Source organism: Venturia canescens, chromosome 1 (assembly GCF_019457755.1).
Source record: "Venturia canescens isolate UGA chromosome 1, ASM1945775v1, whole genome shotgun sequence".
NCBI lineage: Eukaryota > Metazoa > Arthropoda > Insecta > Hymenoptera > Ichneumonidae > Venturia > Venturia canescens.
Genome location: NC_057421.1, coordinates 17,580,658 through 17,603,338, shown reverse-complemented (window position 1 = coordinate 17,603,338; position 22,681 = coordinate 17,580,658). Strand labels below are relative to the sequence as shown.

At 38.1% G+C, this 22,681-nt stretch overlaps 1 protein-coding gene across 4 annotated transcripts in view; it reads left to right on the top strand.

Annotated features, from left to right (window-relative positions):
- The window catches only part of sff (sugar-free frosting), a 30,914-nt gene extending 9,011 nt beyond the window's left edge, over positions 1 to 21,903 (top strand). The window contains exons 2-13 of one of the 4 annotated variants that reach the window (XM_043414247.1): positions 2,629 to 2,809; positions 3,274 to 3,414; positions 4,581 to 4,731; positions 6,390 to 6,605; positions 6,813 to 7,012; positions 7,485 to 7,715; positions 8,897 to 9,096; positions 11,646 to 11,752; positions 11,841 to 11,993; positions 12,456 to 12,630; positions 13,630 to 13,859; positions 14,168 to 21,903. In XM_043414247.1, coding sequence (XP_043270182.1) covers positions 2,629 to 2,809; positions 3,274 to 3,414; positions 4,581 to 4,731; positions 6,390 to 6,605; positions 6,813 to 7,012; positions 7,485 to 7,715; positions 8,897 to 9,096; positions 11,646 to 11,752; positions 11,841 to 11,993; positions 12,456 to 12,630; positions 13,630 to 13,859; positions 14,168 to 14,395 — 2,213 coding nt within the window. In that variant the 3' untranslated portion in view covers positions 14,396 to 21,903. Of the gene's footprint in view, positions 1 to 2,628; positions 2,810 to 3,273; positions 3,415 to 4,580; positions 4,732 to 6,389; positions 6,606 to 6,812; positions 7,013 to 7,484; positions 7,716 to 8,896; positions 9,193 to 11,645; positions 11,753 to 11,840; positions 11,994 to 12,455; positions 12,631 to 13,629; positions 13,860 to 14,167 lie in introns of all 4 variants that reach the window. The other 3 variants (XM_043414240.1, XM_043414231.1, XM_043414222.1) reach the window with 3 other exon arrangements.
- The last annotated feature ends 778 nt before the right edge of the window (positions 21,904 to 22,681 follow it).

Sequence of the window (22,681 nt, the reverse complement as noted above, 5' to 3'; positions counted from 1 at the left end):
ACCTCTAATAGGTACACGATGTTCTGTCTCTTCGTTTTTTTTGGCACAAGAAAAGACTGGAAAAAGCTCGCCAAAACTTGTTCGCGACATCGATGTTTTAGTTCGTTCCCTTCTCTCGGCCTTCCTGGAGCACGAAAATGTTACCATCATCAGTAACAATGCGGTGCTCTAGCCCGCCGAACGTCATTTGCAATTCTGTCCTCGTATCACGTACTTCAACAAATCAGGTGCTCTATATAGATCTCGGTCACACTTTTCCCACATATTCTGGGCGAAGCTTATAGTTTACTCTTCTAGTCTGTTATACAAATATCTTTTTATAGCATATGTAGAAAATCTGGGCTATAAATAACCAGGAAAGCAGGACTTTGCAGGATGTTGTGCTTTTTAATCGTGCTTTACTGTCCTACGCTGTTTATTTCGAGCTCAGCAACGAGCCAGATAGCTGGAGACAATCTTGTAGAGAAGATCCAGCACGCATCCGGAGGGACGAGCATCAAAAAGCGTGGGGCTGAATGAGCGATTCATGGGAAAATACATTTCCAGCACTAACGACGTGGCACTGGAAATTCTGCGTTATTTTTTCTACTCATAATTTAATTAAGCAAAAATGTATCAACTATACTCGGTATTCGACCACGTTTCAAACGAACTTCCAGTGCATAAATAAATATGAGCAAGATGAAAAATCTGCTTGCTGATGCTCGATGCTCGTACTCGTAGACCGATGAAATTTTGATGATTCATGGAATTGGTAACCATGCATACACGCGATTTTCATAAGTGCGTTTTGTAATTGGAGAAAGAATTTTTCAAGTTGCTATTATTTTGTAGCGATTCCATTTTGCCCCGCTTTTTTTCCAACTGTCCTCTCGCGAAGCATCCCACCCGTCCTAGTGCTAAATCATGCGAAGCTATTTTCGGACCGTGCTTACCCCCTGTTAATATTAGGGAAGCCGCCTATGAGAGAGGGAGAGAGAATGATGGCTTCCCACCCTTCTCGTGTCCACACGTAAAACCTTACTGCACGCTATATAACACACGGCCAATTCAGCGTGCACGCCAATTTCCAGACTACATCTTTTGCACTCTCTTTCTCTTTTCTGCTCTCGCCCTCTTTAAGAGCGTTCACAACGTTTCATCCTCTCAAAATTTACGGCATAAAAGTTTAAGCCATTCTTCGACAATTGCTTTATATATTCAGTTTTCTATGAACTTTAGAAAACAACTGGAAGCTAGTTCTTTACCCTCCGATTTTAATATGGAAGAGTAACTTTTCTAACAAAACATTTTTTCTTGTCGCTCGACCATTGCATTCCGCCGCATGTGTCTTTATGATGAATGTCCTGTTTGTGACAGTTCACTGTAATAATAACAGTAAAGAAAGAGGCCGTGGCAGAGCTCCGTGTACTGGAGCTCACGATAGTCAAAGCATAGATGCAAAAGTGTTGAAAATTTCCTACCATGCATCCAGGATACGATCTAGTACTTGGTTAGATTTCATCATGTAGTTTAAGGGGGAATCCTCCTATAAAAAGTCCAAAAAATCGATTGTTTTCGGGAATGTTTTTGGATAGACGGAAATAACTCAGCACAAAGAACTTTTCGGTATAGTTTCAAGGATATTTCAAGAGTACAAAAACATTGTTCTAATGTGAGAAATACTAATTTGTACATGGCTTATGCGCAAAGTCAGATTGTCGAAGTTTCTCAGCTGCGTACAATGTGGAGATCGTAATTATTGTCTGCAACAAAAATTCCTAATTTTTTTCCATTTTCATATATTTTCCTTCCATAAGAACGTATAAAAACCCGAAGAAATTGCGAAATTTTATATTTTTAGCGAGTTTGAAAAAAACGCTTCTAAAGAAGAATATCACTCTAACGTGCTTTAAATATAGAATTTCGCATTTTTTTCGGGTTTTTATGGTTTCATATGGAAGGGAAATATACGGAAATGGAAAAAAAATTTTGAATTTTTGTTGCAGACAAGAATTACGATCTCCACATCGTACGCAGCTGAGAAACTTCGACACTTAAACTTGGCGCATAAACCATGTACAAATTAGTATCTCAAATTAAAAGAATGTTTTTATACTTTTGAAATATCCTTGAAACTATACCGAAAAGTTTGCCATCGTGAGTTATTTCCGTTCATCCTAAAAACATTTCCGAAAACGATCGATTTTTTGACTTTAGGGAAATGAAAAGGTAATGTGAGAGCAAAGAACTTGCTTTCCAGAATGGGGCGAGTTTCTCTTCCCTTATCTTATCTTTTATGAGTATTTATGTATTCGTATACATAAATACAATGCTTTGGTGGACGAATAACAGTCACAAGGTGGTATAGGGTCTGGATATATAACTCTCCCAACCTTTGACTCTCAGCTTGACAATTTAATTTCGCGAGATCCCGTTTTTCTGTAATTGCATATAATCCTTCTTCCCCCCTCGTGAAACGTCGTATCGTTGACGAGTGTAATACCAGCGGCTATTGCCCCACGTCTGTATTCTCTCTCCCGCGTTTGTAATCGTTTTTACCTCGAAACGAACTTTTAGCCCATTGCTCTCATGTCTGCTTCCTTCGTTGTATTTTTAAAAACTATTTATACTTTTTCACGTGCGCAGGTCTGGTGAAGCTCGGAGTTCACTGTGTGTTGGGCAAGAAGGTAGCTATCAAGATCATCAACCGTGAAAAACTGTCGGAGTCCGTGTTGATGAAGGTTGAGCGTGAGATTGCCATCATGAAGCTCATCGATCATCCCCATGTACTCGGTCTGTCAGACGTTTACGAAAACAAGAAATATCTGTGAGTTACATTACCATGTGGGAACGTTTATTTCTCATTTTACGATGCTCTCATTCCAGTTTCAAAAACTTCAAGAAACTTTAGATAAAATTAATATTCGTTTTTGAAACTCTACTTAAAATCGATTGTGCAGTAAAAATTAATGTTACTTACCAAAATATATTTAATGATTCTCATCAATACGATCATTCCTTCAAATGATATTGCCTTCTTCGTAATAACATCCTGACGAGACATTCAAATTTAAGAGAATCGAGTCAAGCACGGATCAGCCGTAGCACGAAATTCTCTATCTTCTAGACAATCAGTAGTAAAATTCCGTGCACGGTCAGACAAGTTTCCCCCTCGTAAATCCTTGCCGAATATATGGCTATCATTATATATGCATACACATCAAATCTTACGATACGTTTTTAATGGATCGAGAAACTCTCAAGGAAATGTTTTATCGCTCTATTTTACAGCTACCTCGTTCTGGAACACGTCTCAGGTGGTGAACTCTTCGACTATTTGGTGAAGAAGGCACGCCTAACGCCGAAGGAAGCGAGAAGGTTCTTTCGTCAAATCATTTCCGCGTTAGACTTTTGCCACAGTCATAGTATATGGTGAGCTTTATTTGAAATGTGAATACTAATATTGGCTGATAACGATAGCGAATTCGTATCGATAAATTCTCTCGTGTATCTCGATAATGTAACGACCTTTCAGCAGTTCCGAATCGCCCACTTTTTTCGCTTCAACATTCCAATTCTTCCGACGTCAATTTGACTTTTTTGAGAGTCAAAAAGTGTCAGTGTTTCACAAATTTTGAAATCGTCACTGTTCATCTTAGTTCTTCCTGTTTATGAACCGAAATTTTAAATCGAGAAATCAATGTCTTTGTGGCTGGTCAAAAAGTCGTAATAAAAAGGTGACAAACTCAAAAGACGTACAACACGAAGGGCAGGAAATATGTACGGTGTAGGTGAAATAAACGATTAAACGCATAAATAATGAGAAGCCATTGAAAAGTAAACAAAGGTTGGCGTATCTGTTCACCCTCGGAAAAAATGGGTCAAGCTCTTGTCACGGTTCTCTCGCCTCTTGTTTCGCTCTCTTGACCAAGAAAGGAAGAAACAATGGATGCGGCTACACAAGAGGAAATAGACAAAATGCGAGACAGAGAAAAGATTGCCTCAAAGTCTCGTCGCTTTCGCGATGAAGCCTATTTGGCAAGCTGTGGAATGTTCTCTATTGAGTCGTTGTAGACCGCCAGGTCGATTGAATAAATGGTACACGCCGATCAATTCCCTCTAATAAGGCTTGGGAAATAACTGGCATCGTCATCATTCTATTAGATTGCTAATTCTTGAAGACACTTGCGTGCCTCGTGAGATAATTTATCGAATGACCGGAAATCCGGTCGTGACCTCCATTCCTCGCCGAGGTGGTCGTAAATTTTAGACTCTTTACCAAAAATAGAAATTTAATTAAATTTTTGTACGTCGATAAAATATCAAAACTGTACAAATTGATCGAAGTAGTTTTGAAAATTTCCAATTCACCCAATGTCGCTTATGCATCTCTGTGATTCAAATGTGTTGAACGATCTTCGATCGAGGGTGAATATTATAAAAGAAGAATAATAATGGAAAGACGAAAAACAGCAGCAAAAGTGCGTGAATAACGAGATCACTTCGACTTTAGTAATCCCCCGGGTCTCGTCACAATAAATCCATATGGAAATTCACTCGGAATGATGCAGTCACCGAATCGTTTTTTATGTTCACAGTCACAGAGACCTCAAGCCTGAAAATTTGTTACTCGATGAGAAAAACAATATAAAAGTAGCGGATTTTGGTATGGCGTCGCTGCAACCGGCGGGTTCAATGTTGGAAACGAGTTGTGGCTCACCTCACTACGCCTGTCCCGAAGTTATTAGGGTAAGGACAAATATATGGTGAAATAATAAAATATATTCCATGAACCTGATCTCGTCGATATGAATCCACGTGGAAAACGTTGCCCCCAATATTGTTCTGTATTTTCATCCGCACTAATTCGTTCCGTCACGACAACCTCGAACTTAACGACACACGACAATCATTTCTTGCAGGTAAATATTGCGACGATATTATACAAAGGACTAATCCTGTATCCGACTCGCGTTGGAGAAACGATTAATAAAAATCTACTATTTCCAAATGTCGCAACTTTGTGAACGTACCCGAATCGCTGCTACGATTCTTAATAACGTAGAAATTGGAAAATAATCGAGCCTGGGGTAGTTTTCGATGTGGTCGTAGATCAGCGAATTTTACGTTTGAAATTTACAAGATTTCAATCGTTTCGATTTAAAAAATAGTCGGCAAATAAAGTTTGCACAATATTCTGACTATTATTGCGAAAACGAAAGTCGAAGGCGGTTAACCTCGGAGGATTGAAGGAACGAGAATATGAAATCGTAACAGAGCATTCGTCAAGTATGTACGGAAGTTACAGCAAGCCCTAAACTTTCGTCATAGTCGCTCAAGTGACTCGTGGCGAAACTCTCGTTATCGTGAACGAACCGGACAGGAAACTATGAAACTGCGGGAACAAGCTCGCGGTGCACACCGTCTGCTTACGTGCATGTTTACATCGTCATGAGTACACAAGGTGTTTTACCAAAAATCGAGATAAAACCAAGGACTTTTTATTCAATCCCAAGCACTTTTTTCCTTTTTAATGGAAAAAACTGAATTGATATTCATTATTTGAACCAATCAGGATTCAGAATTTTACCATACTTTTTGAACGTTCCAAAAAAAAAAATTCGATTTCTCTGTTAGCAAAAAACTTTCGAATAATTTCCAACGACTCCTTGTAATTAATGTTTCTATCAACGATCGAGTTTTCAAAGGTTCAACGATCTGAAGAGCACGCACGATTAGTAACTTTCACCCTCATTTTTACAAGCTGCAAAATCGTCGGTTAAAACTTTTGCAAATTAGGGCAAATGGGGATTATTATTCCGTTGTAGAACAACCCGCTTATCAAATTCTATCCGTTGTGTGTCGCTTGGAATTTAGCAATAGAACCACAAGATCATGACGGAACGAAGCTTGGTGGCACGCTGGACGTAACGAGCAATTTCAGGACAATCTGTAGACGCTTTATCAACTCTCTCGTACCCGATGTTTGAAGGGATGTAGATAACGACGTTGACACCCCAACAAACTATCTCTCTTCCTTGCTTCTGATACAATGTCCTGCCACACTCATTAAGCACCAACTTCGTCCATACGGAAATCTCGGTGGGCGTTGATAAAGCTCTCTTGTTTCTGTCGCGACACAGAATTCTTTTCACCGTGGCTTTTCGTGTATATTGTTTCCGCATTCCCATGATCCGCACACGCGAACTTGATGTTGAATTTCGTCGTGTTTTGTGCTAATCGTAATCTGAAATCTTTCGCGATAATATTGAAAAACTTTCATAAAATAATTGACGAATTTTAGCTAGTAAATGTGAGAAGCTCAGCAGGGAAGGCAAATTTGTTTGACTACTTTTATTCGTCGTGCTGGGTGTCGAATAACTTGAATTTGTGTTTATTTGAAACAGGGCGAAAAGTATGACGGGAGAAAAGCTGACGTCTGGTCATGCGGGGTTATTCTATACGCTTTGCTCGTCGGTGCTTTGCCCTTCGACGACGACAATCTGCGTCAACTTTTGGAAAAAGTGAAACGCGGCGTTTTTCACATACCAGATTTCGTACCTCCCGAATGTCAGAATCTTTTGCGCGGTATGATCGAGGTTAATCCTGACAAGCGGCTTACGGTTAGTATTTCGTCAGCGGAACTTTTGTAGAAGCTGTTTCGCGAAGAATCAACGTGTTCGAGAGCTTTGCTATGATAATTTGTTGGAGCTTCGATCCAATTTGAGAGCTGAAAATGAAGATGTTTAAAAGTAAAATACGATCACGAGCCATCACAATTTCCAAGGATTGTGTCGATAAATCACAGATTCTTAAATGTCTCAACACAGTTGGCGGAGATCAACAGGCACAATTGGGTCACGGCAACCGGTAAGGGTGAACTCGAGCTCGAGTTGTCCATGATGGACGTTGTTCAGACCCACGTTATTCCGTCCGTCGATGCTATTGATCCGGACGTACTACAAGCGATCGCGAGTCTCGGATGCTTCAAGGAACGAACGAAACTCATTCAAGAATTGCTTAGTCCGAAGTAAGCATTTTCATTAAAATCTACAGCAGGCCTTCGAGCTCTGTGAAATCTTAAATATCACAATTACAAATCGGCTCAACTACTTTGGCTAAAAGTACTGCTTTAGTTCTGAAAAAATCAGTATTTCCTCAAGCTCGAAAGATCACTTGAGAACGAACGTAGCTTCGATGTCTTTGGAGTCTTTGTGCTTCTTAATTTTCCAACGAATCGTAAGAATTCGTGATGAGTTTGTGTGTTTGAGCCATGACTTTATTGTTGGCCCAAAAATAACCAAATTGATAATCGTTCAAACATACAATGACCACCGAATAATCATGCCTGATGATCATTATTTGTTGTATCATTCGAGACGTGTAGGAACCGAGCCATTCGAGACGGCTTGGTACGCTCACGAACCGTTCGATAATTAGATTCCCAAGCAAGCTTGATACGTTCTCGACACCCTTTTAATTACCTCGTATCACTATTTCAGTCACAATACCGAGAAAGTTATATATTTTCTATTGCTCGAGAGAAAGAGAAGAAGACCAGCGTGCGAGGACGAGCTCGAAGTAATGAGAAGTAGAATTCGTAGTACGAGCGGGCAATCTGAAGCCGATCCACCGAGAAAGAGGGTTGACACTTGTAGAGTGAACGGGAGTGCAGCACTGAACTTGGGTCAAATATCGCACGGGTCCCCATTGACACCGAGAAGACAGTCAAGGTGAGAGCGCGAATGAAAAAAAAAAAAAACAAGAAACAAAAATCGATGTACAACGAGCCCATCCTCGAACCTTTTCCAACGTCATCGAGATCGATCTTTTATTCCTGTAAAAAAAAGCGAGCCCGTATAAATTTTACGATTTTTCAAGTTTTCATTCTTTATTAAATGTTCGATAACCTGACCTGAAATTTCGCCAATCTGTTCACATGCGCTTTGACCGTACTGTTATTTAAAATCAGTCATTCGTAGAATATTCGGATTCATGAAAGGAATACCTTAATTCATGGCGAAAGGATGTTCGCGTGTTGAAAACTCCTCTGCGTTTACGATCGCTCGATTCCCTGGAGGATTATCCTGCATATGAGCATGATATTTAGCGAACGAGAAGACGATTACTTGATTCCGTAGTTATGTCAAACCACTTGACGGTGTGCGCTTATGAAAAAAGAAGGAGAAGCGCCCTTGAAGGTGTTTGGCTTCCTCCACCGAACATTAATTTGAATGACGCGAGTCACAGGATGGGGATGTGGCTGCACGAAAGACTATATAATCAGGCGCGTCTGTCCATTGATTTTGTTTATTTTTTTATTTGTATCGATTATAAAAATGCATCAAGTCTTTCGCGGCGTGAGTAAAATAAACCACACGAGGAAGAAGAAAACGCCGAGTCAAGTCTCGACACGAGCAGTCTTTTCCACCTGCATATTTTCTCGTTTCATTCCAGTATACATTCATTCCGCGTATACATGCAATAAATGTTCAATGATCAACACACGAGAGAGGAAAATATATAAGGGACTTGGCAAGCGCGGTCGCGTGCGATTTACCGTTCACCAACGGGGCTCGCACGCAATCGTTCTACCTGAACACCCTCCCGAGATCTTTACAAGCGCGTTTTACTTTGATTGCCTAGCTCCTTTCGCCTCGCGAATTAACGCAGCTGGACGATAATTGATACTGCTGGGAAACCGAAAAAAAACGTCCATGAACGCAAATTTCGAATCGATCAATGTTTGTTAGTTTGAGCTTCGAGCAAACATTTGAGTTTTCAAAATATCTGGGCCACAATAATTCATCTGGAATTTGATCAGCCGTTAAACCCACGAGGAAAAACGATCTGATGATAAAAACTCTGTTAACTATTTTTTTTCCATGTTTCTATGTAACATCACGGAAAATAGCGCAAGGCACCATCCCCGTCGTTCACCAAGTACGGGACCTCACACCCACGCGTCAGATTCGCTCGCCTCAACACCCGGAAGCTCGCCGCTTCACGGACCAAACGTGGCAGGTCTTTTGAGCCCGAGAAGAGCGACACCGAGCTCTCATCACAGCCAAACCGGAAGTCCTCACAGACTGTCGACTGTCAGCACGAGCGGTGGTAATGGCGCTAGCCCAACTTCCGGTAGCCCAACGCCCATTCCACCGCCCTCGAATGCGGGTATCGAACTCAGTCAGATACCCCCATTCGAGAGCGGTGAGTGTATTCAAAAGCTCTGTACTACTTTTAATTAGAATTCCATGCGGCGAGTCGTTTTATTTACGATCAAACAAGCTTATCGAAATAATGAAAAACTTTTTATCTTTGGTTCACGGTATAGGAAACAAATATTTTACTACAACGACACATTCTTTTTTTTTAACATAAACACATGCAGACACAGCTTTCGAATTATTTACAAAACAAATACACATTTCGTATCATTTTATTTTTACAAAATTCATCAAAGAAGACTCACCAAAAGAAGATAAATTTTCGAATTATTTTTTCTTATCTTCAAGCTTCATTTTCGAGCACTCGATATGACAGTTTAAAAAGAAAAACGACTCATAGATTTAAGCCTACGTTTCACTCGTTCCGATCGACGCATCCTCGTACTTTGAAAAGTTATTGATAAATTGAGTGAGAATTAAGTAGAAAGGGGGCGAAATGAAAGCGGGTCTTATTTGTGTCGACTAAAGTCGTAGATCCCGGGTCAAAGGAGTCAACGTAACACACAGGGCTCAACGGCCTCCGCATAGTTTGAAATTTCCTGCGATTAATGGAGTCATGCTACGCGACATCGTATAGCTAATTCCGATTTCAAGTACAGCGAGTAAATATAGATGACAATGACGTAATGCGGTAGCGAAGGAATATCGGTCGCGTTAAAGCCTCACGTGATCCTGAACAGGGGATGACCTGACGTTGACATATCGCACAAACGAGCCAACTTCCCATGGAACAGGATAACACGGTTTTCCTCCAATACACACATACTAATACGCGTAGGAGTTAACGCTGTGTTTATCGAATTACGTTAAGGGCATACGCCAAGTGTTTACCGTTACACCTCGAGATCCAAGGGTGCAGGTACAGACGCTGCGTAAAAGCGGTGGAGCTCGAGGAGGTCGCATGTGTTTACAGATATCTCATGACTATTCAATGTTTGCTCATCTCTCTTGCGACAGAGCACTCAAGTTCACCATCGAATCTTCTAATTAATCGGACCGAAATTATTTCTGCTACGTGGCCTATCGAGTATCGAGCCTTTCAGACTAATTCGATTGAGAGCTTCTATGGGAAAATTCATTTTGGCTCAGAACGAGCCCTCCCGAAGCTATATATGCACATTTCCAACAAACTGTCAAAAGGGCCGAGATGACCCTTTCGCATGCTTGCGCCTGCAACCCCACTTCCGCTCGATTTCTTCATCAATTCTTCCCCATGCCAAACTTCAAGCTCAGTAGCCTTCTTCACTAGACGACCTCACGCTTACTCTCCTATTCTCTAGACGGCCGCTAAGAGTGTCACTGCTCTCTTTGACTCACCAGCATCTTTTGACCTTTCGAGAAGTTCAGCTCCACAAACCGTGGACGCGTGGACTCTCCCGAGTACTGAAATCATTGCAATGGACCAATCATCCATTTCAAACCCCCCCGAATTCCTTTAATAAGTCTGATTTTGGAGCGCGACACTCGATTTATGGCGAAATTCATGAATTCGTTATCTCTCGGTTATGTTTCATTAGGATGGGGAAAAATGAACTGAACTCCAGCTCCGACATTCCTTTCGCACTCGCACGCCTTACAAAATTCATGCTCGGTACCGAGGCCTCTAAATAGAGGAGTTTTACTAAGCACCGCCCCTGTTCGAGAAAACGCTAACGAGATGCTTTAGCTGCGAGTCAAAGCAAGCTCTCTCGCGTTGGGAGCTATTATTTTTCCTCAGAGTTCTCCAGTTTTAATGTATATTCCAAAACATAGTTCTGTTTCGGTGGTAAATAGATAGGAATTTCTCATCTCGCGACTACTTTTTTTTCTTCATTTTTCATCTATTCATTTTATTTATTTAAACCTCGCGGTAGACGCGTCAAGGCGAAAAAGGTCGACGCAACATAGTTTTCAGGGCTCACTGGAGCAAGCTTGAAATTTAGAGAAGAGCTTGAACTTTTTGACACATTTTCACAGTGAAATTCTTTACTGGAACAGAACATTCAAAATATTTATTTTCGAACAGCGTTCTAGTAGGCTCGTGGAATAACAAGAATCAATAGTGATTGTATATTTCAATCCAATTTCCAAAATTCTTAAAAAAAATAGCTTTCCTCGACAACTTTGAAATCTTAAGTCAATTTTGTACTGACAATATAAAAAGTACAGCAACAAAAAAGCTAAAATGGAAGAGTTGACAATCTGCAGTTTATTTCTGATTCATCGGTTTTCCGAGAATTCAAATATTCTTTCGCCTGATTAATTTTCTTTTTTTATACTTCTTGAATCGCTTATTTATGGGAACTGATTTCGGGTTTGAAAGGAACAATGTTTCGTTGATAGGATCGCGGATGAAATCAGTGCATAAGGGTTTTTTATTTCCGAGGTTCAAGGCTGTTGAAGAGCAGTGAATTGTGATGAGTAATGTATTGAAAAATCTGTTATTTTTTTCACAAGTGGATTCTGGCGCCCATCACTGGAGATCGAGACTTACAAATATCAAGAATTCATTCCTCGGAAGTCCCAGATTCCATCGACGTAAATTGCTCACGAGTACTGATGAGGTAAATTTGTTTTCTTAGTCAATTGAATGCCAAATTTTCACAATCGTGTTAGGCCAAGTTAATTGAAATATTTTTTATATTTTTTCAGGTACACCTCACGCCCGATTCATCGCCAGAACTAACGAAGAAATCTTGGTTCGGTAGTCTAATGACGACCGAGAAAGACGAAACTTTCACGGTTCTAGTTAAGGGAAAGCCTCTAGCTAATGTCAAAGCTGACCTCATTCATGCTTTCTTATCGGTAAGCCTAGATCGGTCTGGTCCAACAATAATGATCCTTCGTTCGTCACACTCAATCTCTGAGAAAGCAACCTCTCTCGTCGAACTTTCAAAACCAATCCATCCAATAAACTTCGTGGAATATTATCATTTTATGAAGAATTTTAATTCGTTGCTTAACCAAAATACACACGCACATTTCGTTCATCAAATTTCAATGAAAACCGCTGACCTGATTACGATGAATCTTTCACGACAGCAAAGATTGCTGTTTGTGGTTTTACATTCTGATGTTTCAACTTTTACAAAAATGTAAAAAAAATTGTAAACAGAATTTTTCAAGTATTATACAAACCAAGTTCTTGATTCTCGTTTCTTGTATGTTAGAATCGCCATCGAAAAAGTTCACGTCACTTAAAACACACAATAATAAGTAACATTTTATTCTTTTAAACTCCACGAAATGACATTTTCATGATTGCAGATAGCTGAACTGTCGCACAGCGTGATCTCGCCCATGTCCTTCAGAGTCGAATATAAGAGAGGAAGTACAACACCTTCGATGTTCCAGCGTCAAGTTCGGTTTCAGGTGGACATCAGTGCAATTTCGAAACAACCTAGTGAGCCGTTTTACGCCATAACTTTCACGCTATTGAGTGGTAAGTTTCAAATATTTTAAGCATTCGTTCTACAACTTTGTTCATTATTTCTGTATTTCGAGAGATTTTTGATGATCTTTCTACGAAACCGTTTCAACGTAGACATCAAAATGCATCCAACGAAACTCCTAAGTCTTGGTCATCCATAAAAATTGCAAATGAACTGGTCAGACAGAGGAAGATTGCAATGCGAGAGAATATGAAAAATTCTTGAGTTCGTGGAACAGCAGCCCTGCCGAGAAAAAATTCTTACTTGATAAGAATGTGAACAGCAGGGTATAAAAATGTAAACGCGAGGGGAGCACAACTATTTGGAATAGGGAAGCGTACACGAGATTTACTACGAGGGGTAGCTCTTGATGCTATTAAGAGAATTCCGTACGCTTGACTTATCGCGATCCTCGAGCACGGGTTCTTCCATTCTCGTTGACAGAAAACAGGGATATAAGGGAGTAAAGGGATTAGGAAGTCTCTCTTGTTTTCGTCGATGATTTAGCCAGCCTGGTTGTGTGCTCTTATGTACTGAGTCAATACATACGTGTATATGCATATCTCATCGGAAGATGTAATAACAACTCTGTACATACATGCAGACGTTTGTGTATGTATCGATGCTGCTTCTTCTGGTTTGCTATTTGGCATTTGGCATCCATCCAAGCGCAACTAGATCGATGTTACCTTGGCACGTTTCGTGCTGTACGCTCGTCCGATCGCATGCCTTATCTATACTTTCCACAAGAGACGACGAAAATCTTGCCAGTTGCCAGCACATAGGCGAGAGTCTTCGATTTTTCTCTTCGTTTCATCGGCCACGAGCACCAGTTCCAACGTATATATTGGTAGTCTCGAGGGCTGTCACGAAATCTGCGTAGCATTGGAAGAAACTCTGTTCCTCGATCGTAGAAAGTTCTGAGCCGCGAATGCTCTATTTCAATGCTTTAATCTCTATTTGATCGTGAATAAAGTCGATTTACTTTTCTCATGTTTTTTTTCGAACAGGCAACATACGAAGATTCCGGAGGGTCTGCGAACACATTCAGTCGCAGGTCTGCTCGAGAAATGCGAGCCTCGCCCTCGGCAATCAGAGCAGAGCTGCTCCGTCGAGTCCGCGGGCCTCTCGAAAGTTCACTACGGAAATGAGCGAAAGTTCGAGCTGCGGGAGCGATACCAGCGAAAGACTGTTTCTGAATCCACATCCTGCTACCAGACAGGTAGTTTGTTTCAATAAGGTATCGCATCATCTCTCATCGTCGTCATTTTTATGAAATTTATTAAATAAGCTCGTGCCATTGGACAATATTTTCATTGACATATCGTTGACACTGTCGCTGTAGAAATCGTTTGAGTCGTCGGATCATAACGTCATCACGTTTTTTTCCATTATCGATACACTTTTGCTCGTAGGTTTAGTGGAATCAAGTTTTCCCATGAAAATTCAATCGTCCATTGATTCATTGAAATTCGTATTTTTTACCGAGTTCCGACGTACCCGCCTCGTGTTTTAATCTTGTTCACCAATGATTTTTCTCGAACTTAGATCGACTCGGATCTTGAATCGGAGACATCGGCGTTCGACGTAAAATCACCGACTCGTGAGAATGGAAGACGCAGCTCAACCTCGACTAACAACAATAATCAATTACCGGGTGAGGTTACACCGACACCGGAGAGTCCACCGAAGGCGGCAGTTCGAAGCAGTTCCGAAAGTCAAAATACACCGGAAAAGAAGTGCGTGACTACCATGAGCAGGAGCAACATAGCGTGATATTATGAGAACTTTCGTTTCGAGTTTCGATCGAGCCTTAAAAATATGTGGGAAAGCGCTCAACGATTCTGGTAATGAGAGAAATAGGGTCGTCACGAACACTGAGAGGACGACAACTGGCATGACGATGGAGACGACGATCGTGGAAGAATTTGTACCTGCCAAAATTCATCGTTCGCGTATGGAAATACGGAGAATAGAAGGAAAAGTCATGCTATATGTAACGAAGATAAGTTTGGCTGGAAGATTTGAAAGAGGAAAGAAAATAAAGTGATCGAAGGTCCGAGAAAGTTCATCTCAGCGAAGGAATATTTCGCGAATGCTAGAAAATGCAATGAAGCGTATTGTAAAGATTCTTGGGGGTTCGGAAGGGTAAAAAACCGGTCGTTAAAAATCGGGGAAAAAGAGATGATTGAAAATACATTTGAAAAATCTCTCACCATTACAGATTTCCTTCCAAAGACGTAGAAAATTTATGAAATACGAAGAATCCTGGGATCGACATCGACGCAGATCGGCCGAATGAAAATATTGCATTTCTTATGGGAATCACGTATTTTTTCGAGACCAAAGCTGTTCGTTGAGCACGCTTGAAACGTTTTCGGGAAAAAAAGCAAAAAATTTTAATCCGTCTGACGTTAGGCTCGTGCGTCTGAACCCGCTGAAATTTCATCTCGAATACTCGCCCCGTCGCCGTGATAATGAAATGGAGATCAGGAGGGAGGATGCTCTGTAGAGGAATTAAAACGAAATTGCATTCGTACGATACGGGAAATTTTGCAGCTACGTCATCTACATTTAATCGAAAATCAGCATTTTTATTTGAGGGTGCTTTGCGAGACGATGGAAAAGAAGATCCTGCTGACCGGATTATTTGCATGGTTGGAATTCGCGTTCATATTGGCCCTATCATTACCAGATTACGCAGATCGTGCAGATTTTAATGTGCAATACATCGTCCGCGATGAAAAACTGGTAACGCTTAATACGGTCGGAATATTAACATATAAAAAATAAAATATTAATATTAATTATTGAAGAAATATTGAAAAATTCAGAAAAATAAGCCGATTAAGGAGAAATTTTGAAATGAAATTCCGTGCACGTGAAACCGAAGTGGTACGAGGTACATCAATTTTACGGTGGCTAGTGTTAACTAATAGGAAGTAAACTTAAGATATATTTTCTCAACAAGACATATCTCACGAAAGATTCAAAGCTCCATAATCGTGATAAGCGATTATATAAAAAAAAAAAAAAAGAAAAAGAAAACAAAAAGGATCAGGGACGTTTTCAAGACTCATTGCAATTTGTTCATGAATTTATAAAAATTCTTTGCTAAAACGCGTCCGATAGTGTTGAAGGTGAATTGAAAATTCATTCAACGTATTAAAAATTAACCATTTCCATATTTCTAGTTATTTCAAAATATCCAATCGAACATACTGTAGAATGTTCGAGGCTCAGAAAACAATAAAATATTCGGTACGTCGATCTAGAGACAGATTGAGAGAAATATGTCGAGACGTTGCCAAGGAAAAACCGCTAAAAACGAGATTCGAATGTTTAGGGCTGATTTTAGATTCGATTCAATATGACACGTTCCAACAGCATAAATATCGTTATCGTCATTCTTGTTTACGTTGTTATCATTCGATTATTAGTATGATGATGATTATTATTATTATTATTATTATTATTATTATTATTGCCATTATTATATTTTATGTATTTGTAAGATAGTCCATTGGGTGCAGTCATTACTCATTGCTTCGCGGTAGCCAAATAATTGAAAGAAGAAAAAATTAAATCCCACGAGCTGTCGATAGTCTGAGAGTACGATGAAGGAAAAGGACGAATCTTTGGTAGGATCGAGAGTCGCCGATCAACGAGAAAATTCTTCATCTTTTTTTGTTGAAAAATAAAAATAAAAAAAAGTATCGCCGACGTAAAGGATATTCCTGGAAAAATGGTACACAATTGATCATGGAAGTAACTGTTGACAACTCTTGTTAAAAAAAAAAGCAGTAAAACGCTATCATCTGTTTCCTGAACAATGAAGACTAATTATCCTGGAAATGTAACAACTATTTGAAGAATCGTTTGGTACAATTATTACACGATAGAAAGAGTAAAAATTTTTTAGCGCAACTCATTAAAATGATTTTCTGTTTGCTTTTGAATAAAAAGTTGTAAAAATAAGTTTATTTGGGATTATTCGAAGCTTCGACGTTAATGGATAGACGTTATTTGTTGGCGTACAAATCTCGAGCATCGTTTCGAGGTTTGGCAATACACGAGACATAACTGTAAACGCGATAATTCACAAAGTAAACAACGCGAGTGTAATATCTAGCAATTATTAACAAAATCATAATTATAATAATAATAAGAATTAAAAAAAATAAAAAGTGTTCGAGAGACATTCATTTAATCGAGGTGAGAGTGCGAGTGTGTGGGAGCGTTTGGATGTCTCTTATAATAGTTAACGTTTGAACGGAAATGTAAAATATACTACTAGGAAGATTGTGCGACTTCAGTTATCTACTTGCGTAATAGTAATTGAATTATCGAAAAAAAATAAGAATAATGAAATAAAATGAAAAAAAAAAAAAAAAAATACACACGGAAGATCGAAGGAGTGAGGGATTAATATTTAGCTAATGTATGAGCGATTCATTGTTGGAGAAGAAATGTAAGGTGAAGAATACTGTAATCGGAGACTGAATCGAAGGCCGCGTTGAGCATAACAATTTTCTTAAATATCATTCGGGAAGACACCAGTTTGTTTACTATTTTTTATATCCGTGACGATGAAAAGTGGCTTTGAACGAGAATATTAACGCACTGAGAGCATTTGTGCTTGCCCGAAGTTTTTGTTTATTAATATTTTTAGTTCAAATTCTAAGATTTAAACTCAAAATAAAAAAGACGTATAGTAGATTTTTCACATTTTCCAAAAAGTTTAATTTTTCAGTCGGAAAAAATGTTATGTAAGTCTTTTCAAACATTACCATTTTTACGCGATGTGCATAATGGCAGTAATGTTAGTAATTTGAAATTTGCACGAAGTACCTTTACATCAGCTGTTATTTATTGAAAAAAATGAACGCGTTTTCACATAGAAATCCAAAAATTTTTTTAAAGTTTCAAATGTTCTCAGTACTTCTCGCGGATTAATCTTCGAACACAAGTAATTTTTTTCCACAATTTCTTTGGAATTTGGACTCTCATTTAAGAATAATTTGGTTTTTCGATTCAAAACCACGTTTATTTGTGTTCTGAATATAAAAATTCTTAACGATTAATGTTGTTTTTTTTTTCACATGTCCTCAGTAAAGTTAAGTAACACTGAAGATCTAAAAATTGAAATTTTCGTGTACAGAAAAGTCCGCAAGTATCTTCGGCTCGGAGCTAAAGTACTTGTTTATTTTTTGCTTCTTGTTCATTTCAAATTCATGCCCATCAGTGAAAGTTTATTAGATACGAATAAAGAAACACTCGCGAAAGAAATTCATACTAGAATATCCATATCCTAATGTCTACTATGAATGACGATTCAGCAAATATTCAATCCGAAAAAGAAAGGAAAAAGCTGACGAGGGAAAATATCGATATATTTTACAATCCAGTGTTGCAGAACGATTTTCAGCGGCCCTTCGATGCAAGTATAAGTACGATTCTCTTTACGATACGTAAAGTCGATGATGTATTGCCATGAATATAAAACGACGACGAAAATCCTCTAGATTATTGTTTACAATAAGGCTTTCGAGGCTCTAGCGCGTAGTAGAGAATTTTTATACAATTCATCAATTGAAATGAGAGAGAGAGAGAGAGAGAGAAGGAGAGAGAGCGAGAGAGAAAAAGAGGGGAGAGAAGAGAAGGATTAAAAATAGCCCGCCGTCATTTTGTTCGTTAATTGCGTGTTTAAATTGTTGAAAAAAAAATACTTAAACAAAAATATCGTTACTTTCTCGTATGAATGCATCCAGAGTATGCACTCCGCATTCTTGGGGATAAAATTTAGTAAGAAAAATTGAAAGGGAAAAAGAATTGAATTAATACTACTCCCGTGTACTTCAACAGCCTAGTGAATACACGGAACTCGACGCGTGTGTATAAACGTGCATTTATCACAAAAAAACTGACGTTCACATATGTGGAGCCTATCTGTAATATAAACTATCGCTTGATGTTTCAATAATTTATCACTGTGCATCTAATATATTTATATAATTATCTCGTAATAGAGTTCGGTCGATACGGTACGTGATTTATTTATTTATTTATTTATTTTTTTAGTATCGAGGAGAACTGAGTATGGAGACTAGTCAGGTCATTTTCTACGAGCTAAAAATCACTGCGAACACAACTATTTTCACGGGAGTTTGTATATTATTTATTGTAGAGAAAAATTAAAAGCTTTTTGAATCGTTTATGCTTATTTTATGATTGTGACGAGCCTCGGGTTCGCTAATCAGGAATATTGTCATTTTTCATTTGCATCGTACTGATTTTCTCAGAGATAAATTCCAACAAATCAAAAGATTCCTCACTTTTTGAAGGCTCAAATTTTCTTCAGATGCAAAAAATCAATTGAAAATCAATTTATTCAATGGGTTAATGAAACTGTATTGATTGTAAAACGTTGACTAGTCTGCATAGCTCGATGGTCCTCGTGAAGGAGAAAAAATAATATATATATTCGCGCCGGCGTGTAAACGAAATGAATTGTCTATATTTCGTCTCGTGTACAGGATAAATCGTACGAGTATGAAGATCGTAAATCACAGAACCTTAAAGATGCTTGTTTCGTTCTTTCTTTTGGGCAATCGTCGACATTGTTAATGAATCATTCCCTCGGATTGAAAATCTTCGATTTCAATGAGGCGGAATAAAATAATCGTTTCGTCATTATTTTCAACCGCGTTCTGCCCGATTTTGATGCTCAATCTCTCCGTACGATCGCTATAGCTAGACAAGATTATTTATTCAGCGTACTTTGTAACTGCCTTTGCGTTGCTCGTTGTAGTTAAATCAATTGGGGTGTTGCGATATATGGATCAATTTGCACGTAAGCTTTGTCTCAAAGGAATGCTAAAACCAGGTGTTCCAGTATTTGGAATGAAAATTTTTCGAATAAATAAAAGATCGATCTTTCACACGTTTGTATGAAACAAATTTCCTTCCCAACTTCATTCGATCATCACAAATAATAACGTACTATAAAAATTTCGCTCGAGCAGTACGAAAACTACGAATAGTTGAACGACCTAATGAAGAAAAAGAAGCAAGCTTCGAGTAAGATCGATCGACAGAGTATTCGAACAATAAATAAATGTTCAATTATCTGGGACATCAATTTGACCTTACCTTCGATCTGCCACTTATTTTCAAGCGGTGTTCACGCATAACGGCGGATTATTTTCTCGTAATAGTCGTGCTAATCTGGGACAATTCTACACTATATTCTTATGTACATACGCGTCTACTTTTATGTTTTTTTTTCCCCCATTCATGCATAAAAATACTTTCAAAATCTTTCATCTAAATAAAAATAACATCGCCATTATAAATCGTGCAGCATTTTCTCGGGAAAATGATGATTGTGCGAGAAACAAAACACCAATAATAATTTAACAAAAGTAAAAAACAAAACAAAAAAGAGAAAAAAAAACAAAATACGGTTGAGTGTTCAATTCGCAAATACCGAATCACTAATATATTTTATATACGACCATGAGTCCACAGAGCACACGGAAGACGCATGCACACTGTATTTCGTAGATAAACTGAAACACACCTGCGTGCGTATATATTATTTATATAATTATAAATACAGAAAATGTACGCAAAGATTGTAACAATAAAAGAGAAAGAAAAACAACCAAAAGAAAAAACAAACGCAAAAACATATTAATTGGACCGACTGAAATTAGTGCTCGCTTTGGTCTGCCACACGCTAACGTTTGCGCGCTTGCTATATTCGATCTGTTTTATTATTTTTTTTTGTTATTTATTGCTTAATTTGAAGAATAAATATGTACATGGGAGAAAAAAAATGGTGAAGTGCGTAAACATAGGCGATTTGTAATGAAATTTCGATGGGAAAAAAAGAAATAAAATGACGAAACAACGAACGATTCGATAATACGACGACGGAAATAAAGCATCAAATTGCATCCATCGAAGGAAACGGATCTGGCGAAATGGGCAAAACTTTTATTTCGTTATAGCGCGTGATTGCGCTGAATAAATTGAATTCGATACGTATTTAGATGAATCAGAAGATGCGTTGTGACTCCCTGATTGACAGCCATTTGTTACTGCGTTTGTTTAATTACAAACTTCATTCGATGGCTCTGAATTATCCTCATTTAGCGTTGGCAACAATCATACCCATCCGTTTTTCTCATCAATGGAAATCAGAAAAGTAAACCCAAACGAGCACGTACACGTTCATTGAAAAATAACCGATTAAGAGCAACGGTTGAAAATAGATTGTAAAATGGAAAATAAAATAAAATATGGGATGAAATCGTTTAATCCGTGGTTAATAATGCGTCTGCTATTAATGAATTAGCGTAAATTTGGTGACACGTCCATGACAACTGACAATAAAGGATGTGGTTGTAAAGGGGCTTCTCCAAATTAGATGAATCAAATTATTAGAGTGGATCAAAGCGAGAGGAATCTTATGAAAAAGCAAACGATATGAAAGAGATGAAATGTGGATTGAAGCATGTCAAATGTTTCGATCTTTGTGTCCGTGTGAACTGAATGATTATGATAATTCAATGATACTTTCAAAGTAGGGCGTTCGTTGATGATATTTTTTTGAAAAACCTCTTAATTACTTAAATTCGTAATCGATCGCCGGGCAACGCTGAATATAGACATAACGAGGCCTGTTCGCGAATTGGCCACCATCCCCGTCCCTATTTATATAATACTCTGGATATCTACATTGAAAAACGAATACATTGAAATAAAAAGTAAAAAAAAAAAAAAATGAAAAAAAAAACAGGAATAGTGAATAATTATTTTCGAAATAAGACGTTCGGCTCGTAACGACTGTTTGCAAGGTACAGAGACGAAAAAACGGATAATCGATGAAAATACACACACGTTACAACTCAAATTAAATTGACGCGGGAAACGTGTTGTAATAATGTGCGTTGGAACTGTGATTCAATTGATAAAAAGAAAAACAAAATAAAGCCATAATTCGATCATGGTTATGCTTAGATCGTGCAAAAATCAGTTACATGTGTAATAAACAGCATCATTTAATATATCAATCTCAATTAGGAGATTATGATTAATCGTCAAAAACGCTTTGTAATAACAATTTTTATATGTATACTATCGCTAGTAGTAAAGAGATATTAAGGATTTACGAGGTGACCCAACCATCGTTACGATTGATTTGTTGAACGATTTATATATATTTAAAACAATATTTGTTTTCTTTTTTCCTCTCGTAATAAAAAAGAATAAGGAGATTATTTGTCCATTTAATTAACCGTCGTATTAACTTTACGAATTCGAGGCGTAGCTATATATGCATATTTTGAGACATATACACTTTGAATACATGTGACGATTGTCGGTCATGAATTCTCTCATATTATCCATTGATTGAACAATATATCAATTGATTATTTGCGGATAAACCAAACACGTATCGGTGATAAAAAATTGAAAAATTTTCAAGGGAAAGTCGTAAAAGAGTTTAAAGATTATTACATATTTGTTGATGGCCAATATCAAATATGTATTGAAACAATGATGGTGTTAAAAATGCAACACTAATAATAAACGGAACATTACTAAACAGGAGTTTATTCAACTTTTTAATTGCCATTACGACACTGCTGTCTGAGATACTACGTCAATATCGAGGCATAAAAATATCGACATTTTATACTTTTAAAGTTATTGATATTTCATGAAATTTTTACGATTTTCTTCTATGTACAGAAACTCTCTAAGGCACACATTGTAAAATTTTTAATTTCTTTGTTGAAGAGGCTCGAGGAAAAGGGTCTCATAATCGTTGCTTCATGTGCGTTGCTGCTTGTCCACAAGTTTTTAATAGGTTTCATAAACTTTCAAGTGCTCGTGTTTATCTTTGTTTTAGTCCCATCCTTTTCACCTTATTTTAGCTCCACGTATTTCACCTTTGGATGATCAAAAAATTTCAACACTTTTTTGTGAATAAAAGGTTTCAAATGATTGTACTACCTCGAGTTAGGGTCGAAAACAGCCACCAGTCGTGTT